The 18,622-nt window shown below is 37.4% G+C and overlaps 1 protein-coding gene across 2 annotated transcripts; it reads right to left on the bottom strand.

The window, feature by feature from the left end:
* Nucleotides 1-9: 9 nt before the first annotated feature.
* On the bottom strand, nucleotides 10-17,311 carry gsna (gelsolin a). 2 transcript variants are annotated; one of them, XM_088434415.1, is made up of 17 exons: nucleotides 17,136-17,311; nucleotides 10,356-10,553; nucleotides 9,655-9,809; nucleotides 8,990-9,151; nucleotides 8,729-8,878; nucleotides 8,372-8,461; nucleotides 6,701-6,833; nucleotides 6,045-6,349; nucleotides 5,128-5,261; nucleotides 4,896-4,986; nucleotides 4,671-4,697; nucleotides 2,484-2,654; nucleotides 2,200-2,374; nucleotides 1,691-1,812; nucleotides 1,292-1,369; nucleotides 1,144-1,204; nucleotides 10-647 (listed from the first exon to the last, which is right to left on the bottom strand). In XM_088434415.1, the coding sequence occupies exons 2-17, from the start codon at nucleotides 10,546-10,548 to the stop codon at nucleotides 478-480; spliced, it is 2,217 nt and encodes a 738-aa protein (XP_088290541.1). In that variant the 5' UTR covers nucleotides 10,549-10,553; nucleotides 17,136-17,311; the 3' UTR covers nucleotides 10-477. The 2 variants fall into 2 exon arrangements, with proteins under 2 accessions (XP_088290541.1, XP_088290542.1); XM_088434416.1 differs by lacking the exon at nucleotides 4,671-4,697 and having other exon boundaries at nucleotides 17,136-17,310.
* Between the last annotated feature and the right edge of the window lie 1,311 nt (nucleotides 17,312-18,622).

Below are 18,622 nucleotides of genomic sequence, written 5' to 3'. Positions count from 1 at the left end.
AGACCCACACAGCTTTTAATGTAATTTTATTAGGTGATGGCAAGTTGTTGCGAAACTGTGAACAAGATCAAATGCAGCAGAGCTTGACAAATTATGACTATCGCATGCACGCCACTCCTGCATAAAAAACATCTAGCATTCTAAACAACAGGCACAGTACCATTAAAATCTAAATGGAGAAAACTACAATGTTAAGGCATTGTGTTACCTTGCTGGCTGTGTTTAGGCATATGTCCAAATATAAAATACATTAAAAAAAACAAAGAGATTTTATTTTAACAAAAACCCTGCTTAAAGCCAGCCAGTAAAAGCGAAGGCAGCAGTGAGGCAACAACTAGTTTTGTTTGTTGACATCGCTACATAAGTCTCAAGGCTAGCAGGTTAAATAAAAAAAATAAAAAAAAAATAGAGCCTGCTAAGTGTCAGGTGCTGGTTTGATGGTATAATGTGAAGGAACGAGGAAGGGCAGGTGTAAGCTCACATGGCCAGTTCGGCCATGGCCCGCTCCAGGGGGTCGCTGGTCCAGTAGTCGTGGTCCCAGCCCAAGAACCAACCGGTGAAGGTGGGCGGCTCGAAGCTCTGCTTGATCTTGACGATGGGCGTCCTGCGATCTCTGTTAGCGGGGTCTGTCTCAATGTAACGCACCGCTGAAAGGCAAGATATGTTATTATTACTTTAATGGTGTCCGATTACTTGGCTTACCTGTGTAAAAAAATTACTAATACAGAGAAACTGCTAAAAGCAATTAATCGATGCACTTAATATAATATAGTTGCCTGTACTTTAAGTAATTAATAAATAGTATAAAATAAACAAAAATAAAATAAAAATAACTTACAAACGATTTTTTCAGTGTATAAATGGGTGTGTATGGGTAAGTATATGTGTGTGTCTGTGTGTGTGTATATATATCAAACTCCCCACATCACCAACCATGTTAGACAACCACATACAACCAAGGCAGGGTTAAAGAAAAAAAAAAAGCTTATTATAATGCAATAAGAATATTACAATATTAGTTATTTAATACATACTGTATATTTATATATACTATGTGCATACATTTCTATCATATCATATCATATCATATCATATCATATCATATCATATCATATTACATTACATTATATTATATTATATTACCAGATGCCATTGCCTCTGTCTTCTCTTCCTCTTGGGCCTCGTTGCCAATCCAGACAAACACCTTCACAAAAGGTAAGAAGTACTCATTCACATTGCCCTTGAAAGCTTTTACATTTGTATGTCAAACAGATTGTTCTGCTTTTCCAACCTGCTCCCAGGTGTCGAGGATCATGACATCATCGGTGGCCAGGTCATCCTGAGTCATCTCTCCAGGTACCTCTTCAATCTGGAAGTATTGATTGAAATTAGGTTAGCATACAAGACGGACTCATGTGTGTCACAATTTTTGGTTGGTCACTTCCATATTTTTCAAGAGTGAATAACTGAACAAGTGAATAATTGAACATTAAAGTCAATGCAAGAACATTACTGTACAAATATTGTTTTTGCCATAATTTTACCACTTCTACATAATGAGATCAAACAACTATTATACTCCGCAGTTCGAACCATAAACAGTTAACCTTATCAGGCAATATATTGATTGGGATCTCGTATTGGATCTCATCAGACAATGTGAATCTACATAATGATGCTAATGACTTACGATGAAGTTTCCAGTCTTGTTAGAGCAGGCAAAGAGTCTGGGAGGATGGGCGTCCATTTTGTCCCTAAGCCTGGTAGAAGTGCGATATTCTGCCTTTCCTCCGAGAGCATCCCAAAACTGGCCTGTCAATTGAAAATACGCTTTACATTATTGTGCTGGATAAAAAGCGGTTACTCTGTTCACTTCACATGATTCATTAACCTTTACTGATGCAGAGCACATATTTTACAGACCCCCCCCCCCCCCCCCAAAAAAAAAAAAGTCGTAACAGTATTGACGTAAAGGGGATGTTGTTTTAAGTTACAGAAAATGTGAAAACTAAAAGGTAATATGTGATTTTTAAACGGCAACTTGTGGTATTTTCTGCCATCTAGTGGAAGAAAATTGCATCGTTCTGCCTTTTACAATGCTACACCAGCAGAGACAAAGATATGTATGTAGTAAATAAAAATAGTGAATTTCAGGCGAGTTACAGTGAATTTAGTTAACACAAATGTTCTGATGATTACCTGTCTCTCCTCCCTCAGGAAGCTCAGAGGGAGACACACCCAGGATGCCGCACAACTGCTGGGCTCCTGCCTTCTCCGTGTCACTGGCGCCCACTCCTACCCACAAAAAGGAACCTCCAGGGCTCACCAGAATAAAAGCGTCATTGGAGTTCAGGTTGGCTGCCACTGCATCAACCTATACCAAAACGAAGAAGGGTGTTACAACTGTTATTGAGAACATTGTTCAGGTTTAGCATGTATGACAAATAATTGGGGTCATTTAGTGATTGCTTCTGATGTCTTACCTCCACAGCTCTGGTGTGTCCCGCCGAGTTGGAGCGCACCTGGAAGAGGCGAGTCTCAGCGGGAGCCGACTGGCCTCCTTCCCTGGACGTTCCACCCTTGTAGACAACCATGGGCTGTCCTCCAAAGAGACTCATCAGGTGGGCCGGCTCCTTACCCTGCACCACCCTCACCTGACATAAAACCAACAGCAAAAGGCTTTTTAGCATGTTCCTTGCTCATACGTTGATTTCATTTGCACAATCTCATGCTTTAATGTTAGTTACTTGCAGAATGATTGTCCCGTGTTGCCAAATGTAGCAAACTTATGGTTCCTCGTTGTGAAACCTAATATCCAGCAATGACACAGTTTGGCCAAAAAGGAGGAACATCAGGCTTATCTACAATTCACTCTTTAGCTTATGCGATGGAGACTCAAAATTACCCAAATTAAAAATAAGCAAATAAAACTGAAAGTAAAAACGATTATAAAAATTTGAGTAAAAAACTAAGTAAAAAATTAATAAATACGAATCTTGCTTATTCTTGTTTATTTACATTTTATGTTTTTTGTATTTAATTAACGCTTTTTAAATTTGGTATACTTTCTGACTTATTTATATCAAAACAGAAATTGTGGAATAAATGCCAAATAAATAACTATATAAATATTTACAAAGCTTATCGATACATGTGGAATTTAATATTTTTCATTTTATTACATTTTTTATAATGAAATAATTGATTAAATTACATTTAAAAATAAAAACATCTGCTCATATTTCTTGCAAGCTAAAGACAGCATTTTTTTCTGTTTTATTTAATTGATTTTTATAAAAATGCTTTATCATCCAGTGGCATTTTGGTTCCAAGCAATTATGATGAACTGAGTAATGGAGCTTCAGCCTTGTCTTGTAATAAAAAAAAAAAAAATTGTTGCCATCCTGTGGAAAACCTTTTAGGAGAACATGGATCTCTGCGGATTTGCCCAGTGATGATACAAAAGCCTGAATTGATTACATCTAATACTTTCTAGTCGATGAACAATCTACAAACTGTGTTATGCTCTGTGAGGCTGTACATCTAATTTTAGTCTAGACGGGGATTACGAGACATTTACAGGACACTTAATATCGGTTATATCTCTTTATAGGATTAGAAACCAAATCTGGTAGTTCGCTATAAATGAATAGAAACACTACACTGCATGCATTTGTGGTGCAATTTTGTGAACGCATACATGAAGCATGCACATGGAAATGACACGTACAAAGTGAGGTGAAATGATGTACAGAGCCAGGACAGTGTTGCTAATGTTGACTGTGTCTTCATTTAGAACCATATGCAAGATGTATGTACACTTTTGCCTATGTGTATTCAAACCTTAAAGGCAGCACTTAAAGGATCTACTGTATTTGTAAAACAAGATCTAATAGTAAAAGGGGATAACAAGGAACAGTCTTATTAATGAACTAATCAATAATATTATTAGGCATGCACCGTAATGAAAATGATGAGACAGAAAATGTCAAAAGCGGCGCCTGCACAGGTCTGTAAATGATTGATGAAAATGAAGGAAAATTGCATGCTGTAGATCTGAATGTTATTCTTGTTTATTTAGTTTAAAAGGGGCTCATTTTCACATGCTCCAGTTTTTATTGGGGTAAATGTAACATTAACAAGACAGAAGTCTAGGTGTGATTTGAGTTGGTATTGGAAAATTGGGTGACAAGATGGACTTTTGATTGTAATTAAGAAAAATAAAATAAATAAAAGTAATTACACCTCATTACTCGTCTTCAAATATTTCAGCTTTTATAAATTGATAGGAAGCCCGCATAATTTCATAATTTGCGGGTCTCAACAACAACTTTTAACAATTTTAATGCATTGATAGACTTTTTTTCTGCCCAAGTTGAAAATGTCCAACTGTGTGTGAATGCATCTCACGCATAGTCAACAGCTAGTGCTAACGCTGAAGACTTGTGCTGTATCATACAATGACAGCATAATTGATTAGCAGTTTCTTGGTATCTTTAATCAGCCTGTGTCGATGTTGATTAGGTGTTGTCAGGGCAACAGAGGTTTGCTCGTGTGAAATACAGAAAGGTTTTTGCGTCACACAACATCCTCGTTCAGATGCATTGATTGTTTGTCACTGGCTCTGGACAAAAATAAAAATACAACACTCAGTTTGAAAAGAAGAATACCTGAGTGGTTATAGGAGCACCGACAACCTGAGGAAAAAGACGCAGCGTAAAAGCGAAGGAGCGAGGGAGAAAGAAGGCAAAAGGATATAGAAATCAGATGAGGAGAGTAGGCTTATAGGAAGGCAAAAAAAGGAGCGCTTGACAATGTGAGTGATTCAATGGGTTAAAGGTCATGAAAATAAAAAGCCCTTTATTCAAAGTTAGTAAGAGTATGACGTGTGCTACCTGCACAGGACCGCCGCCAAGCTCGTCATCCAGCTGGGCGCTGAGGATAGCACAGGCCCCAATTTCGTCCTGGCTGGAGTCCATGCCCTGCCTGGGGGGGAAGAAATACAACCATTACATACTGTTCGGTACAAACACACTATGAGGCCCTCTCCCCATAACATGGTAAAAAAAGATATCAGAGGTGAAGGGGCTTTCTGTTTACAGGGTTTCCAAGTTCAATCATTCTCACCACATGTAGATGATATGTCCATGACGCCCTCCATGATGATAATTATACTGGATGATGTAACTGTCTCCGCCGTAGAACTGGCCGTATGTAGATGGGTCAACTGGCACCTTGTCAGAGCCCTCAACACGCCAGATCTGGTTGGAAAAACACATTGAGTCCATTCAATCCCTCAGGACATTTTATTAGGTACACCAGTGCAGTCTAATAACAAGCATTTAAAAGAGGAGATTAAAATATCGTGCCTTCACAATGTTAATGACTTAACTCATTCACTGCCAGCCCGTTGCATCTTTGACGTCTATAGTCATTAATGGCAGTGAATGAGTTCAAGGGGAAGTCAAGCTAATAGTTTCTTTATAATAATATATTCTATGCGCCCTCACTTGTCTAAACATGACATCTAACTTAAAATGGTATATGCAGATTCCGAACTAGGCAGTAAAATATCACAGGGTTTTTTTCCATTTTAGGGCGTGGTCATGTTGTCACTGACTTTTGAATGAAAATGATATCACAGTTGCTCAGTGCTCAAGTAAACAACCAATCAAGTCCCACCAATTTTAGGTCATGTGATATTTGCAAGCTGTGTGTATAATTAATGTGACAACTAAATGATTCTTCATGTACAATTAATACCTTTAGAAAACACATTTTTCCACTTGCTAGCAACTGAAAATGGCATCACATTGAATTCATTGAATTCATTAGTTTTGCAGCTTGATTTTAGCACAATGGCCAAAATTTAAACAACCCTTACTTCACATCTGCAGGAGGTGAGCAGAATACTCAATTATTTTCAATTGTAAACAAGCTTAGAAGCTTTTTTTGCGTTTAATAGTGTCATCATAGATGGTTTTATTAGAACAGTACTTTAAATATTCAAATACAACTCAAAAAGAGGCCACCCTATGTCCCACCTTTTTCTCTCCGCTGCCATCATCCACCATGCCGTGCTGGGCGGCCATGGCGGGGGAGTCGTGCAGACTGGCTGCGTCGAAAGGCACCTTCTCGATTTTGGCGATGCTGTTCGCAATGTAGGCCACGCCCAGACCCACGGTCTGATCTCTGTCCCTCCAGTTCTTGAAGAACTGCTTGAAGAGCGGAGTCTCGCCCATCTCGGGCAATATCTGCACTTCGGTGTGCTTGGGGTACCCCATCTTTTTGATGAACTCCTCCGCAGCATTCATCGATGCCTTTCGCTCATCCATATTGGCACCTTGACCTGAAATGTGAAGACAAAACTATTCGCTGAGTACCCAATTGATGCCCCTTTAAAATCGTGCATTGTGATCCTTCTAAAATACTCAAATATCATTGCGGATCCATCTCACATTACCTTTTAAAATAAATGGCTGAGAGGAAAAAAGACTTTCCGAAAACAACCCAAACTAATCTTGACTACTCCCCAATATAAAAGGCTTATCTCTCAGTTGAGATGTATCACTTCAACAATGGATTGGGTTTCAGAGCCATTATGTGCAGAAAATTTCAGATCGAACACAAATAATTTTTCATCTCAGTGAATTATTACTTCATGTCATCAAAACAGCTCATGGCGTTGAGATTACCTTACCTTTCCATACATATATCTTGCCGTCAGAGCCATGATCCAGAATGAAACAGTCACCAGTCTCCAAGGCACTTTGGGGGAATGGGTTCTCTTCAGCCACTAGTGCAATAGTCATACCACCGCTGGCATTGGACACCTAACAAAGGAGGTGACATGGGATATGTTTGGTACTTTATGGAACAGGGATAGAAAATCTATATCCTGTTTTTGAACATTTTTGGAAGGCCATATGAAATTGATTTTAAAATGCAACAATCAAACAATTGTTCATTATTTTGTGGGTTTGTTATTTTGAGGCTTTTTTTTTTAACAGTTCCTGAGATTTTTTTTTTTTTTGTTCTAAGAACTTCATTGTGTGTTGGATCTAATAATCTTACCTGGTTCCACACCTGGTATAAAGTGTTTGCTTCTAAGTGAAAGATCAATTTGCTGATTACAAATACATATTTATGTTTGCAAAAATAGTTCAGTGGCCACAAACAAAGGAAAAAATGATATACAATGGAACCCTTGATTGCAATGGAACCCTTATCTTGTTCAGTATCAAACTGTACACCTTCATATATTCCCACGCACCTTGGCCCATGTGCCTCATTCCTTGACGTCAATGGAAACCCATTGTGTCAGTTTAGCATATTGTTGCCAACCTAAATGGATGTGATGTGATCATTTACTGCTGACCACAAAAAGAACATTAGATTAGAAGCCCACTGTTCTAGAGAGCGCTATTAGAAAGCGCTATTACTCAATTATTCGATGGAGTAATCAATAGATCTAAAAGATTCAATAGTGACAGCTCTACAGTTTAAACCTTTGTAATACAATACAATAGCATTTAAGTACTTATTACAATTGGTACTTGCTGCATCCTTTTTCCTGTTTTATATAACATATAACACTCTCTGAAACAATCCAATCTATTATTAGAGATAGACCAATATTTTTTTTTTTATCAAGATTGATACAGATGACAATTATTGGGATCTATGGGATCTATGGGAATAATCTATGGGAATAAATGGGATTTAGAGTCAATTTTCATTTTTAGTAATTAAAAAAAACATTAGCTTTAATATTTTACAATGATGCATACTGTACATGCAAACTTCAACTGTTAAGTTTGTTGAAATTTCACACTTATTTTTATGAAGCAACTTTTCAGATTTGCAAAATGTTGATTTGTGCTTTGTTTCTGTTTTTTGTTTTATTATTATTATTATTATTATTATTATTATTATTATTATTATTATTATTATTATTATTATTATTTTAGACAACATACGTCTTAGTTGCGAAATTCAAGCAAAAGGTTTCAAGCAGAGTTCTCACGGGGTCATTAGCATGCACGTTAATTGAAAACTTAAACATGTAAACAGCTTCTTATATTTTCCCAATTTCTCCCAAATTTCACACAAACAGAATGTTATTTTTTTCTTCTTCTTTGTTTATAAACATATTAATATAAAAAGTGTAACGTGTTAGCAGAATCACTTATAAAGTAAAGCCGATAATTGGCCTAACCCTGATTATTCTGACATATGGTACTTGTACTTAAACTGCTCTTGCTACTCTTACTTAATTCAGAATCTGCATAGTATTTCAGTCCACTCCACTCCACCAAAATGCTACATTACTAAAACCATTTCAGTGTCTGGAAAAAGAAAACAGAAGTACCTTGTAAAGTTTAGCCCTCTTCCTGTTGGAAGCGTCCGCCTTGATGTCATCAGAAGCTCCGAGAGGCAGCTCTGGTTTTTCTCCTAAGACCTAAGCATAAAATTGACTGTATCAAATCTGATTTTATTATGAAATATGCACTCACTGGTCAGATAAGGTATGCAATTACATCGGTAACATCTGACACAAAAAGATATACACAGTATATAGTTTGAAAAATTATGCCTTTGAAAACATGAGCTCAGTTTGGAATGTCGATGTGGGTAGTTCATGCTAATATCTATGAAGCATTTGGTTCTTGTATTTCACTGTGTATAAATTATTACAGTGCAATACATGCTGTATAAATAATCTCACCTCAATCATCTTCTCTCTTTCCATCCCCTCATCACAGACATAGACACGGGCCCTGCCACTGCGCTCATTGTCACGGATCCCCTTAGCTACCTGTGTGGCCTTCAGCTTTTCAAAGCGGTTACTCTGGGAACCACACCACTGATAAATCTCCTGGGAATCATGAAGAAAATAAGTAAGTTGACACAAATGGAACCAAACAGTCCTTTATCGTTTTAGTCATAATGTCATATGGTTCAAAAGTGGGACCCTCAAGTGACTCACATTTCCCAAGTCCAATATGAAGCAGTCTCCTTGGTTGAAGCTATCCCAGCTGACGGGCACCTCTGTTGCCCTGACAACGCGACGACCTTTAACCTGGAGCACTCGCTGTACAACCACCTCGTTGGTGACGACATGCTTGAACCCTGATGCCACGCCTCCTTTCTGGTTAATATAAGATACAATTTTAAAGTTAATGACTGCCTATGCATAGCAAGTTTTCTAAAAATAAGTACCGGTAATCATATCGATAATGAAAGAGGTTTTGAATGAATATTGTTAGTGTCTGACAGAGGATTAATTGTTATTAAAAAATAAAGAAAAAAAAGGCCAATTTATTTTTCAAGAAGGGCTTAATACACATATTGCAATACTATATTGTCCAATTTCACATCAAAGGGGAAACATTAAAAGAAGAAAGGAGGGAGCTGAAATTTTACCCAGATGGTGACAACATGTCAAAGTTCAACATGGCACCACCAATTAATTATCACACTAACAGGACAGTCCCATCCCTTGTCTAAATTACCAGATGGGAAAGAAAAGGACCCCAAAATGGTTCAAATACTGCACAAGGGTTAATACCATCATATCAAAGCTTTCAACATACAGAAAACAAAATATAATAAACTTGCAAGTTGCCATGTAAAGATTTGTTCAAATCTCACCATATACTTGATTCCGGTCTTAAAGTAGCCAAGGAAGGTTTTGGACTCATGTCCCTGGACTTCCCGGTACTGGATGGGTTTTCCTCCAAGGTAGTCATCCATTTGGACTGTAAAAATGGCCGCCGAGCCTCTCTCATCCTGGGTGCAGAAATCACCTGTATGAGGACAATAACATGCAGACCACATGGTATTAAAGCGAAGTCAACCCAAACGATTTGCACAATAGCATTTTCTATGCTCCCCCACTAGTTCTAACAACGAATTCTGACCTCCTGAGATTAATTCATATTAAAGAAACATGGTATTATTAATCAGAATGCTATTAGATTAGTGGGACAACATAAAACATTTTATTGTAATTAAACCAATATCATGTTTTACGGAAGCTGTTTTGGTCTAAATGTAGGAACAATTACTCATATAGAGCCAGCACGTCCTGTTTGTTGGACCAAATGATTCAGCGCGGATGTCCTCTTTAACATTCCTGTTAATTTGTTTGCAAGAAGCAGCAATATCGACCCTGGGTCACTTTGATCCAGGGCATATTTAATCACCCAAACTCGTCCGAAATGTGTGTAATCGAAATCCAGTATGATATGACTGACTGAAAAATCACATTCAATATTAACTACAATTTGACCCAAAACATAATAGGAGGGTTAATTCCACATTGGGAAAAGTGTTCATCTCACTGCACTCACCCAACCAGAAATGGAGGTCATATTGCAGGTTTCCTGAACGTTGCTTGATGGTGTTGAGAATGATGTAAGCATCTCCTGTGTAAAATCCTCCATAAAGATTCTCAGGAACAGGCACCAGGTCAAAGTTCTCCACTCTCCACACCTGGAGGCCCTGCTTCTTTCCAGCCCGCTCAAACTCTGGGTGCTGTGCCATTCTGCCTAAAAAAAAAAAAAAAAAAAAAAAATCAGACAACTTTCTCACAGTTGGGTTCTTTTTGCTCCTTTGCAGATTTCTGCATATGTATGTGACGCTGTGGGCAAACAGATGTAACAGTAGACACTGTGATAAGTGAAGCTTGGCGCCTCCCTTTTTATGAGCCACATGCTCTTGGAAACATCAAGCTACGCCCCTTAAGGCTGAGCTGTTACCATGGATACAAAGATACAGTTTGCTTTGCGCTATAGTTAGATATTAGTACACATGAGCATCGTGAATCACGGGTGCCCTGTGCTTGGGTGTTTCCCGTTGTGGAAGGACGCTTTGGATATTATGACTCAGACAGTCTGACAGAGAAGTTCTAAACACCATATGGGTCTGACTTTAGCCCTCATATGTATATTTTCTCCTCAGCACATTCCAAATTTGCACATCTGCACCACACATTAGTGAAAAAATGTGGTGACAGAATAAAACAGATTGAGTACAGCAATGCTCAGACTTCATTTCTTATTTCACCTGAACTGTTGGGAGCCTAAAACTCTTAAAACACCCAAATCAGCTTGGGATAGGCTCCAGTTCATTCATGAATATGATAAGGATACACAGTATAAAAAATAAAGAAATGGAAAATGTCATTAAGTACTACTGTGTATTACCTCAGCTAAATGGTCACCTAAAAACATGCGCTTTTTCCTGGCCCATTTGTGAAAGAGTATAAATACACATGGCGCCAGTCTTGTCAAGGGTTTCAAGTAGGTGCCTCTCAACGGCATGTGATGTTTAAAATGTGCAAAATGAGGCCTCGTTTTAGTGTTTCGGTGTTGTTTCTCTGACTAACGAATCATTGCGAGCAAACTAAATAAAGTAATGAGGTTATTGCTTGTTCTGTAATAACAATAGTTAAAAAAGCACTCTAAAAAAATCGTAAACATTTTCTGAGCTGCTACAAAGGCATTATTTTGCTAGGTTCCAGTTTTTGAAGGCAAATAACAAGGGATGTGTCATATAAATCGAAGACTGAAAATAAACGCACACACACAAAAAAAAACACTATTTCCTTCATTCCTTTTGCTGCAGTCGCCCTTTAAGCTTCATGAAAACAAGCACTTGAGTGTTTTCTAGTACTTTTGCAGAAGAAAACACGATCTCAAGAGGAGTAATCAGTTGGAAAGTCCCATTTAACTTTGTGACCACCAAGGGTCCAAGTCATTAAACCAAAAATATGTTTTTAAAAAACATGAAAAAAACGTAAATCTACCAGGAACATGTTGTCCATGAACACTTAATATTGCTTGAACGTTTAACAGCTTCTAGCTATAACAAACCAAGTGGTTACGTTATGATTACATAATTCACCGGTCAAAAAAATGTTTTCAGCAGACTAGCTTGATTCACTGGCAGCGTAAACAAGACAGAGTGTAAACATGTTCTCTGAATTGAAGCAGTGTTAGCAAATTTGATTTGACTTTTTTCTGCTGTCCTACCAAATTTCAGCAGCATGTTTCACTTTATTTATTTATCAAAGATGTCGTCATAACACTCAAAGTACACAGCGAATCTCAAATATTATGAGCACTTGTTATTTCTTATATAATCCAAACTCTATTTAATTAACACACTCAATCCCTGAGACATTTTTTTAATGTTTTTTGTTTTTTTTTTCCAGATAATCAATACCAGTTTGTTTTCTTTCTTATTGTCAGTGTTTGGCTAAGAGTGGGTCTAAAACAGCTGGTACTAAAGAAATTAAGTACTGAAGTAATCAGTTACATTAAGTTATTAAATACTAAAGTAATTAAGTTGTTTTGGTAATTAAGTCCAAAAATAAACGATTACTTTAGATGATTATGCTCTAAAAACAGTTGGGTTAAAATAACCCATTATGGGTCAAAGAAGGAACAAATTGGGTCAGTTGGATTCAACTTTCTGGGAAGCACACAAAAAGGATAATTTTGTACACTTGCCACACCGACCATAAATAAGGTTATCATCGATAAAAATTGTATAAGTATTCCTAAAACTGTATCCTTTTTAACATTGACGAGAAGAAAAAGCAATATAAAGCAACTTTCAACAACTGTTAGCTATTTTTACAACACTTATGCAGCATTGTTACAAGTTAGTCTAAAACTGAAAAAAATAACTAATCCCACCCCACCCCACCCCACCCCGGCATATCCTTGTGTGCGTGTGAGTGTGTTCAAGCGTGGCAAGCATCGACTGTTGACTCTAAAGACAAAAGTGGAAGTAAGATAGTGGGGGGCTTCAGCTCGGTCATCTTTTTTTTTTTGTATTCATTATTTCTGCTTTTATTGTGTAATAGTCAGGAATTACTGCATGTGCAGCAATTTCTCCATGGAATGTTGCAACACTAAAAGGCAGTGAGTAGAAAGAGGAATTCAAGTCATGTTTTTTCTTCGTGTAATTCAGACGCTCTCTTGGTAGTGTGAGCTCTCCAATTGAATAAAATTTCATTTTTCATTGAAATGCATGACAAAATATTTTTCCCCAAGTACGTAACAATTATTGTTGTTTATTTAGTATTATTTATTGATTAAAACAAATACTAAAAAGTTAGGTTACAATAAAGTGCTAATTGGTTAAAAGAGCATACTAAAAATGTAACAGTAGCTGGATATTAGATACATTTTTTTAAATCACTATAATATTAAAGTTGAATTAAAATGTCACTTGTTTATTCATTTTCATGGTAGAAATTGAGTGTTACAAGATGGGCGGTCACAATTGAATATATTTAGAAATTATTCTATTGAATATTCTATTGATTGATCGAATAGAAAAAAAAAACTAAAAGAATTGCAAAACCATTTTTTCCCAAATAGAGTTTAGTTGACAACCATTGTTCATTTTGTATTGTTTGGTGATGAAAAACTAAAAATATATAAGCAATACCACACAGAGGTATTGACGTTGTACTCAACAAAACCTTTTCAAAACTGATTAAATTACTCGTTTGGTCATCGTTTTCCCAAACTTGAAGCAATTCTTTGGACATACCGTATTTTATTTTGAATGATAAGATAATCTGCCTGCTTTCAAGAAGGGCTACAGAAATCAGAATAATGACTATTGAGAGGCTGAAATTGGAGGATTTGGACATTTTTAAGTTCAATAAACCTGTCGATTAATTAGATAGTTGATTTGAGTCGATGCTTAATTCAAATTCCACAAATACAATATTAATCATGTTCGCATCGGACATATTATAGCAAAGAACATTTTTCTTACTTCACCTCTCCTTTAACTAGTGTAGTGATGGGCAAACTGATCCCAGAACCAGTGAACTGATACTTCCTAAACATATGAGGAACAACAAGAAACTACTGGTTATAAATCATCAACTTCTGCTTGACTGGCTATAAAAGTCGCCAAGTGACGCACCCAACAATCTGATTACCACATGAAAGCAAAGATCTGAGTACAACCATGGAATCCTTGTTGGACGTGAGGGCTGTAGTTTGGCAGAGAATCTTTAGGTTGATGTCAAAGGAAGAACAATCAAAAACTGTAAACACAAGTTTCATACTCTTGTTGTTTCTGTGAAATCTGCATTGCAGAAATCACAAAAAGCACCACTGGAGAGTCTTCAAATTTGCTGGCACATGTCACTGCATGGTTAAAAATAGAATTCTTAAAAATTTTAGAGACTACCAAAAATTTACTTTCACATATCTTTTTCCCAGCTTCAGGTTTTGAGGGCCTTCAGAATAAACTACAAACATCTCTATGGCAGCTTTTCATTGCGATTGTACACCATGGAGCAAACTTTTTTTTTCCTCCAGGTAGGCTTTGTCAGTCGTAATAAAGCAAATATTAAGGGGGATTCGTCATGCCCGAGGAACTCAAAAAACTAGCTAAGAATGAAAAATATGTCTGAACTCTGAAACTGGGTGAGCTGAAGCCTAGCCCAGCTGATTTTGGGTTAAAGGGGAGACTTCTATGGAAAGCCTGAGGTTCAAACCCAGAACCACTGACCTGTGAGGTTCTCTGAACCATTTCCCTACCCCCTTGCCTTAAAATGCCAAAATAAACCAAAAGAGTTCATTAAAGCACTAAACCTGTTTTGCAATGGCAGATTAAGTAAAGTATTATCCAGGATCCAATTTGTTTTAATTACAGCTTCGCATAAAATTCTGTCAACATAAAGTCACATGATTAAGACAAGCGAACTACTATCTAAAACTTGTCAAACTGCACTGAACTCTCGAATGCCATATCACTCTTCTTTTTGGCTCCCAACACAATTATGTGGCCCCCTCCCCCATAGTTAGCTCACCATGGCCTCTTTTTGGACAGGCCTTGCTGCAGGCCTGGTGCAGCACAAACGGTAGCCTCATATGTCACACAAAACAGCGTGGGTATCAAACCCTTGTGATTTGTCAGCTGGTGTCCCAGCTGAAAAAACAAACCAATAATTCACAGTTTTATTTGTAAAATACACGGGCTTGTGTTGGTATTTTAGCTAAACGAGGCATAACTCCTTCAGTTTTCCCACAACCCCCTGCAATGTACTTTGCTTTGTGGATTTTGGCATAGTCATGAAACAGAATTTTAGAAACAGGCTTCTGAAATAACTAATTTGCTCAAATTTTTTAAATTATATTTAATTATTGAAAATTAACTTATTCACTGCCAAAGACGCATTTATACATCATTATTGAGTCAGTCCAGACACTCAATTCCAGGTACATTAGTAGTTAAAAAAAAAAAAAAAAAAGACTTTAAACCTTTTACAATTTCTTAACTAAATTTGCACTGGTATTTCGAGGCAGATTTTACTTTATATTTTACTCCAGGAAATAGATTATGTAACATGCCGGTAATCTGTTTTGTTTTTGGCTAATTTGCCAAATTACTGTATTATTAATGACAATGTGTATCCACCCATATAAAATTTACCAAAATAAAAGCACACAATGTTGTGCAGAGGAGTCACTATTACATAATTAACAATCGGTTGCTTCATGTTCAAATCTCTTTGCTCTATTTTGAAAAGAACTTTTAGCTCCATTCATCCTTGCAAGCGTTTACATTTCCAAATGATCACTTCTACAGCATTTTTCGGGAGTCACAATGGCCAATCCCTGTTTTTTTTTTTTTTTTTTTCATGCCAATACTGATGTGGAACCTCTAAATTTTAACACTTTCTCGTCTGGTATGTGCTATTCAACCCTTTTTGTTGGTATTTTAAAACATTTAAAAATATCCAGTTGTCACTATTATAACACATGTATTAATTGCATAGACAATATTTGATGGAACACTTTTATGTTCTTAACCGTCATCACATCAGAACAGTTAACCAATACTAATATGACTAAACCATATTGTTCTTATGCATTGTATCAAGTGATCAAATCAGGGCATAATACATAAATAAATGTATGCTAGTTTAATTAATTATGTTACTAAAGATCATCATCGCTAGCTAGTAAAAGTTTTGAAATGATATAAAGTATTAATTACTTTGTAATAGTACTCATTTTCTTTCTATTTCCGTTGTGTCTAACACACCTCGGAACTTTTTTGACAATCCTTCAAGAATCAAAAAAAAGTTTGTTTGTCAAGTAAAACTTATATTTCTTTTCTTTGTATCCTTCTTCGATCACAAGTAAACATCGAAATCTCACACAAGATGCACACAAAGAAAGTCTGCAGTTGTTTGAGGCTTCCATCGAAATCTGCAGGGCGTGGATTAGCGAGGATGCAGGCTTCCTGGACTCACAGCTGAGCTGAGTGAGGATTTGATGGAGTCTATTCTCATTGGTTAGCAACTGTCTATATATCGCCTCCACACAACAATGACACACTCATTTTGTGGTCGCTGACACGACTTCCTCCGTCTCACTATTTGCTTAGACGTTTCTATGGAAACAGATGTCTTCTCTTGTGGATGGCATACAATTGGTCAGGACTGCCACACCATTTCTGATTCATGAACTGCTCTTTAAGTGTCCGAAATTGTGCCAAAGTGAATATTATTATTATTATATTTTTTTCCAAACCACACATCTTTCTTTTGGGACCTGTAGGCTTTCTCATTTGACTTTGGTTCACCCTGGACTAGTTGCGGGTCATATATAGTATAGACAAACAAATTCACGGTTACAAGGACATTTCAGTCTTTAATTGACTGCAGCAAGTTTGGGGAATGTGGGATGAATTAAGAAAATCTACACAAATATTGGGACACCATACAGTGGGCCAGGGGCGAGATTGGAACCCTGAACCTCAGAGCTGCTAAGCAGATGTTGAAACACTATCCACTTGTCCACTGTGCTGCCAAAGTGTATACAAGTGAAACCGCATAATTTTCTGACTGCATGGAAGCAAGGGTTATGCCCTTATATGGCATTGCCTGCAATACAGAATAAGGTCGTTACTACGGCATTGCTACTGCTGTTCATTACAAGGGAAAGCCCAAGTAAAGCGCCATGCAAAAATAAGGCCCGGTTAGTCTGTGTTGTTAGGCAAAGAAGTTATATCATCGTTCACGGAAGAATTCAACAATCTGGCCCACGGACTGGAATGCTTTAGCAGGAAAGTCAAATTTGCCATACCTGACAGATCCTGCGTTAGAGAAAAAAAACGGAGAACAAAAGAGGAGCCGCGATGAGCGCTTCGTGCTGCAGGCTGGAAGCAGTGAGGCGTCGAGACAGCGGGGCAGCTGAGCGCAAAGCCGCTACTTTTGAGCCTGTCCCGGGACACTCCCCGTTACGACACACCCAGTTATTGCAGCTTGGCCTGCCCTGCACAAAGCGGAGGTCGAGTGCGTGCGCATATGCATTGAGTCCAACATCCGCAACCCGTTTCGAAATTGATTGTGATCATCTTTCATGCTTGAAACTGTTGTTTTGTTTTTTGAATCTGAAGACAGGCATGAGGAAATCTCATTTTTCATTGTACTGTATGTAATTGAAGTAAAAAATCTTGCTACTTCCGGTCTAGGATAAACAGTTAATTTTGATCTATGCTGCCATCCACTGGTGAGATGAAAAAAGATCGACCACGGAGATCCATTGAAGTGGTTGCCACGTGACCATTCACGGTAAAACCCTCTTAGGTTAGATCCAATTACTACGATACAGGAAACTAAAGAATGCATTTTGTGAAGGAATTGAAGGACGTGATCAATTTTTCCATATATGTACTGAATGAGTTGAATATTTTAAAAGAATGGTTTTAATGAGCTGCGACTGGCTGGCAACCAGTTCGGGATGTCCCTCGCCTACTGCCCGAACCCAGCTGGGATTGGCACCAGCAAGCCTGCGACCCTTGTGTGGATAGGCGGCTCTAGAAAATGGATGGACGGACCGGTAATGAGTCAATAAACCGATTTTTATTCATTATAGCGTAGGAAAGAGGAAGAATATGAAATAAAATACAGTTTCTTTTCATTTTTATAATGCATAGAGGGAAAAATAATAAATTCAGGTAATGTGACCAATACTTCTGTACAAGTCCTAAGTTAACTGAATGTTAAAGGAGTGCAGTGTTCCCTTACTGCATCGAGGTTCGGCTAAGTAGCTTTTCATTTATATGCTTACGTTTTTCAATTGTTTTTTTTCTCTACATCTTAAGTCAGACCAGACAAAAATGCTTTATGAAATTAATCATTGAACTAAATTATTTATTGGCTAAATTGATATCAGGTGTACTCAAGACTCAGGTAAAAAAAAAAAACAAAAAAACAATCACGGCTCAGTTTGAAAATGACACGGGGTCAAATCCAGAAGACAGGTGAGCCGTGACTGGTCTGACTGAGCTCTGAGCACATGTGATGTCATTTCCTGTCGACGCCAAGTGTCAAAATGCGTTTTCAAAACGTAAAAATAATGTCGTGATTAAATTAATTACAGACAAAAATATAACTTTTTAGTGTTGAAAATGGCTAAATAAGTATAATGTCACTGAGGTGTTGATGGGTCGGGTATTATATTGAAGTAAGACGGTGAAATAGTTCAAACCAAAGTGTCTCCATTGCTTCTGATTTCATTCAAAATTTTCTCCACAATTATGCGCGTTCATGCGCGCGCATCTGAGCATC

Source organism: Hippichthys cyanospilos, chromosome 15 (assembly GCF_059441005.1).
Source record: "Hippichthys cyanospilos isolate Australia breed blue-spotted pipefish chromosome 15, RoL_Hcya_1.0, whole genome shotgun sequence".
NCBI lineage: Eukaryota > Metazoa > Chordata > Actinopteri > Syngnathiformes > Syngnathidae > Hippichthys > Hippichthys cyanospilos.
This window is presented reverse-complemented; position numbering and strand designations above follow the sequence as displayed.

Coding starts and splice junctions, on each gene's coding strand:
- gsna (XM_088434415.1), bottom strand. CDS start 10,548: ATGGCACAGCACCCAGAGTTTGAGCGGGCTGGAAAGAAGCAGGGCCTC. Junction 6,834..8,371: donor AGAGGGCTAAACTTTACAAG/GTACTTCTGTTT, acceptor CTCCTTTGTTAG/GTGTCCAATGCCAGCGGTGG. Junction 4,987..5,127: donor GGACATATCATCTACATGTG/GTGAGAATGATT, acceptor CTTCCCCCCCAG/GCAGGGCATGGACTCCAGCC.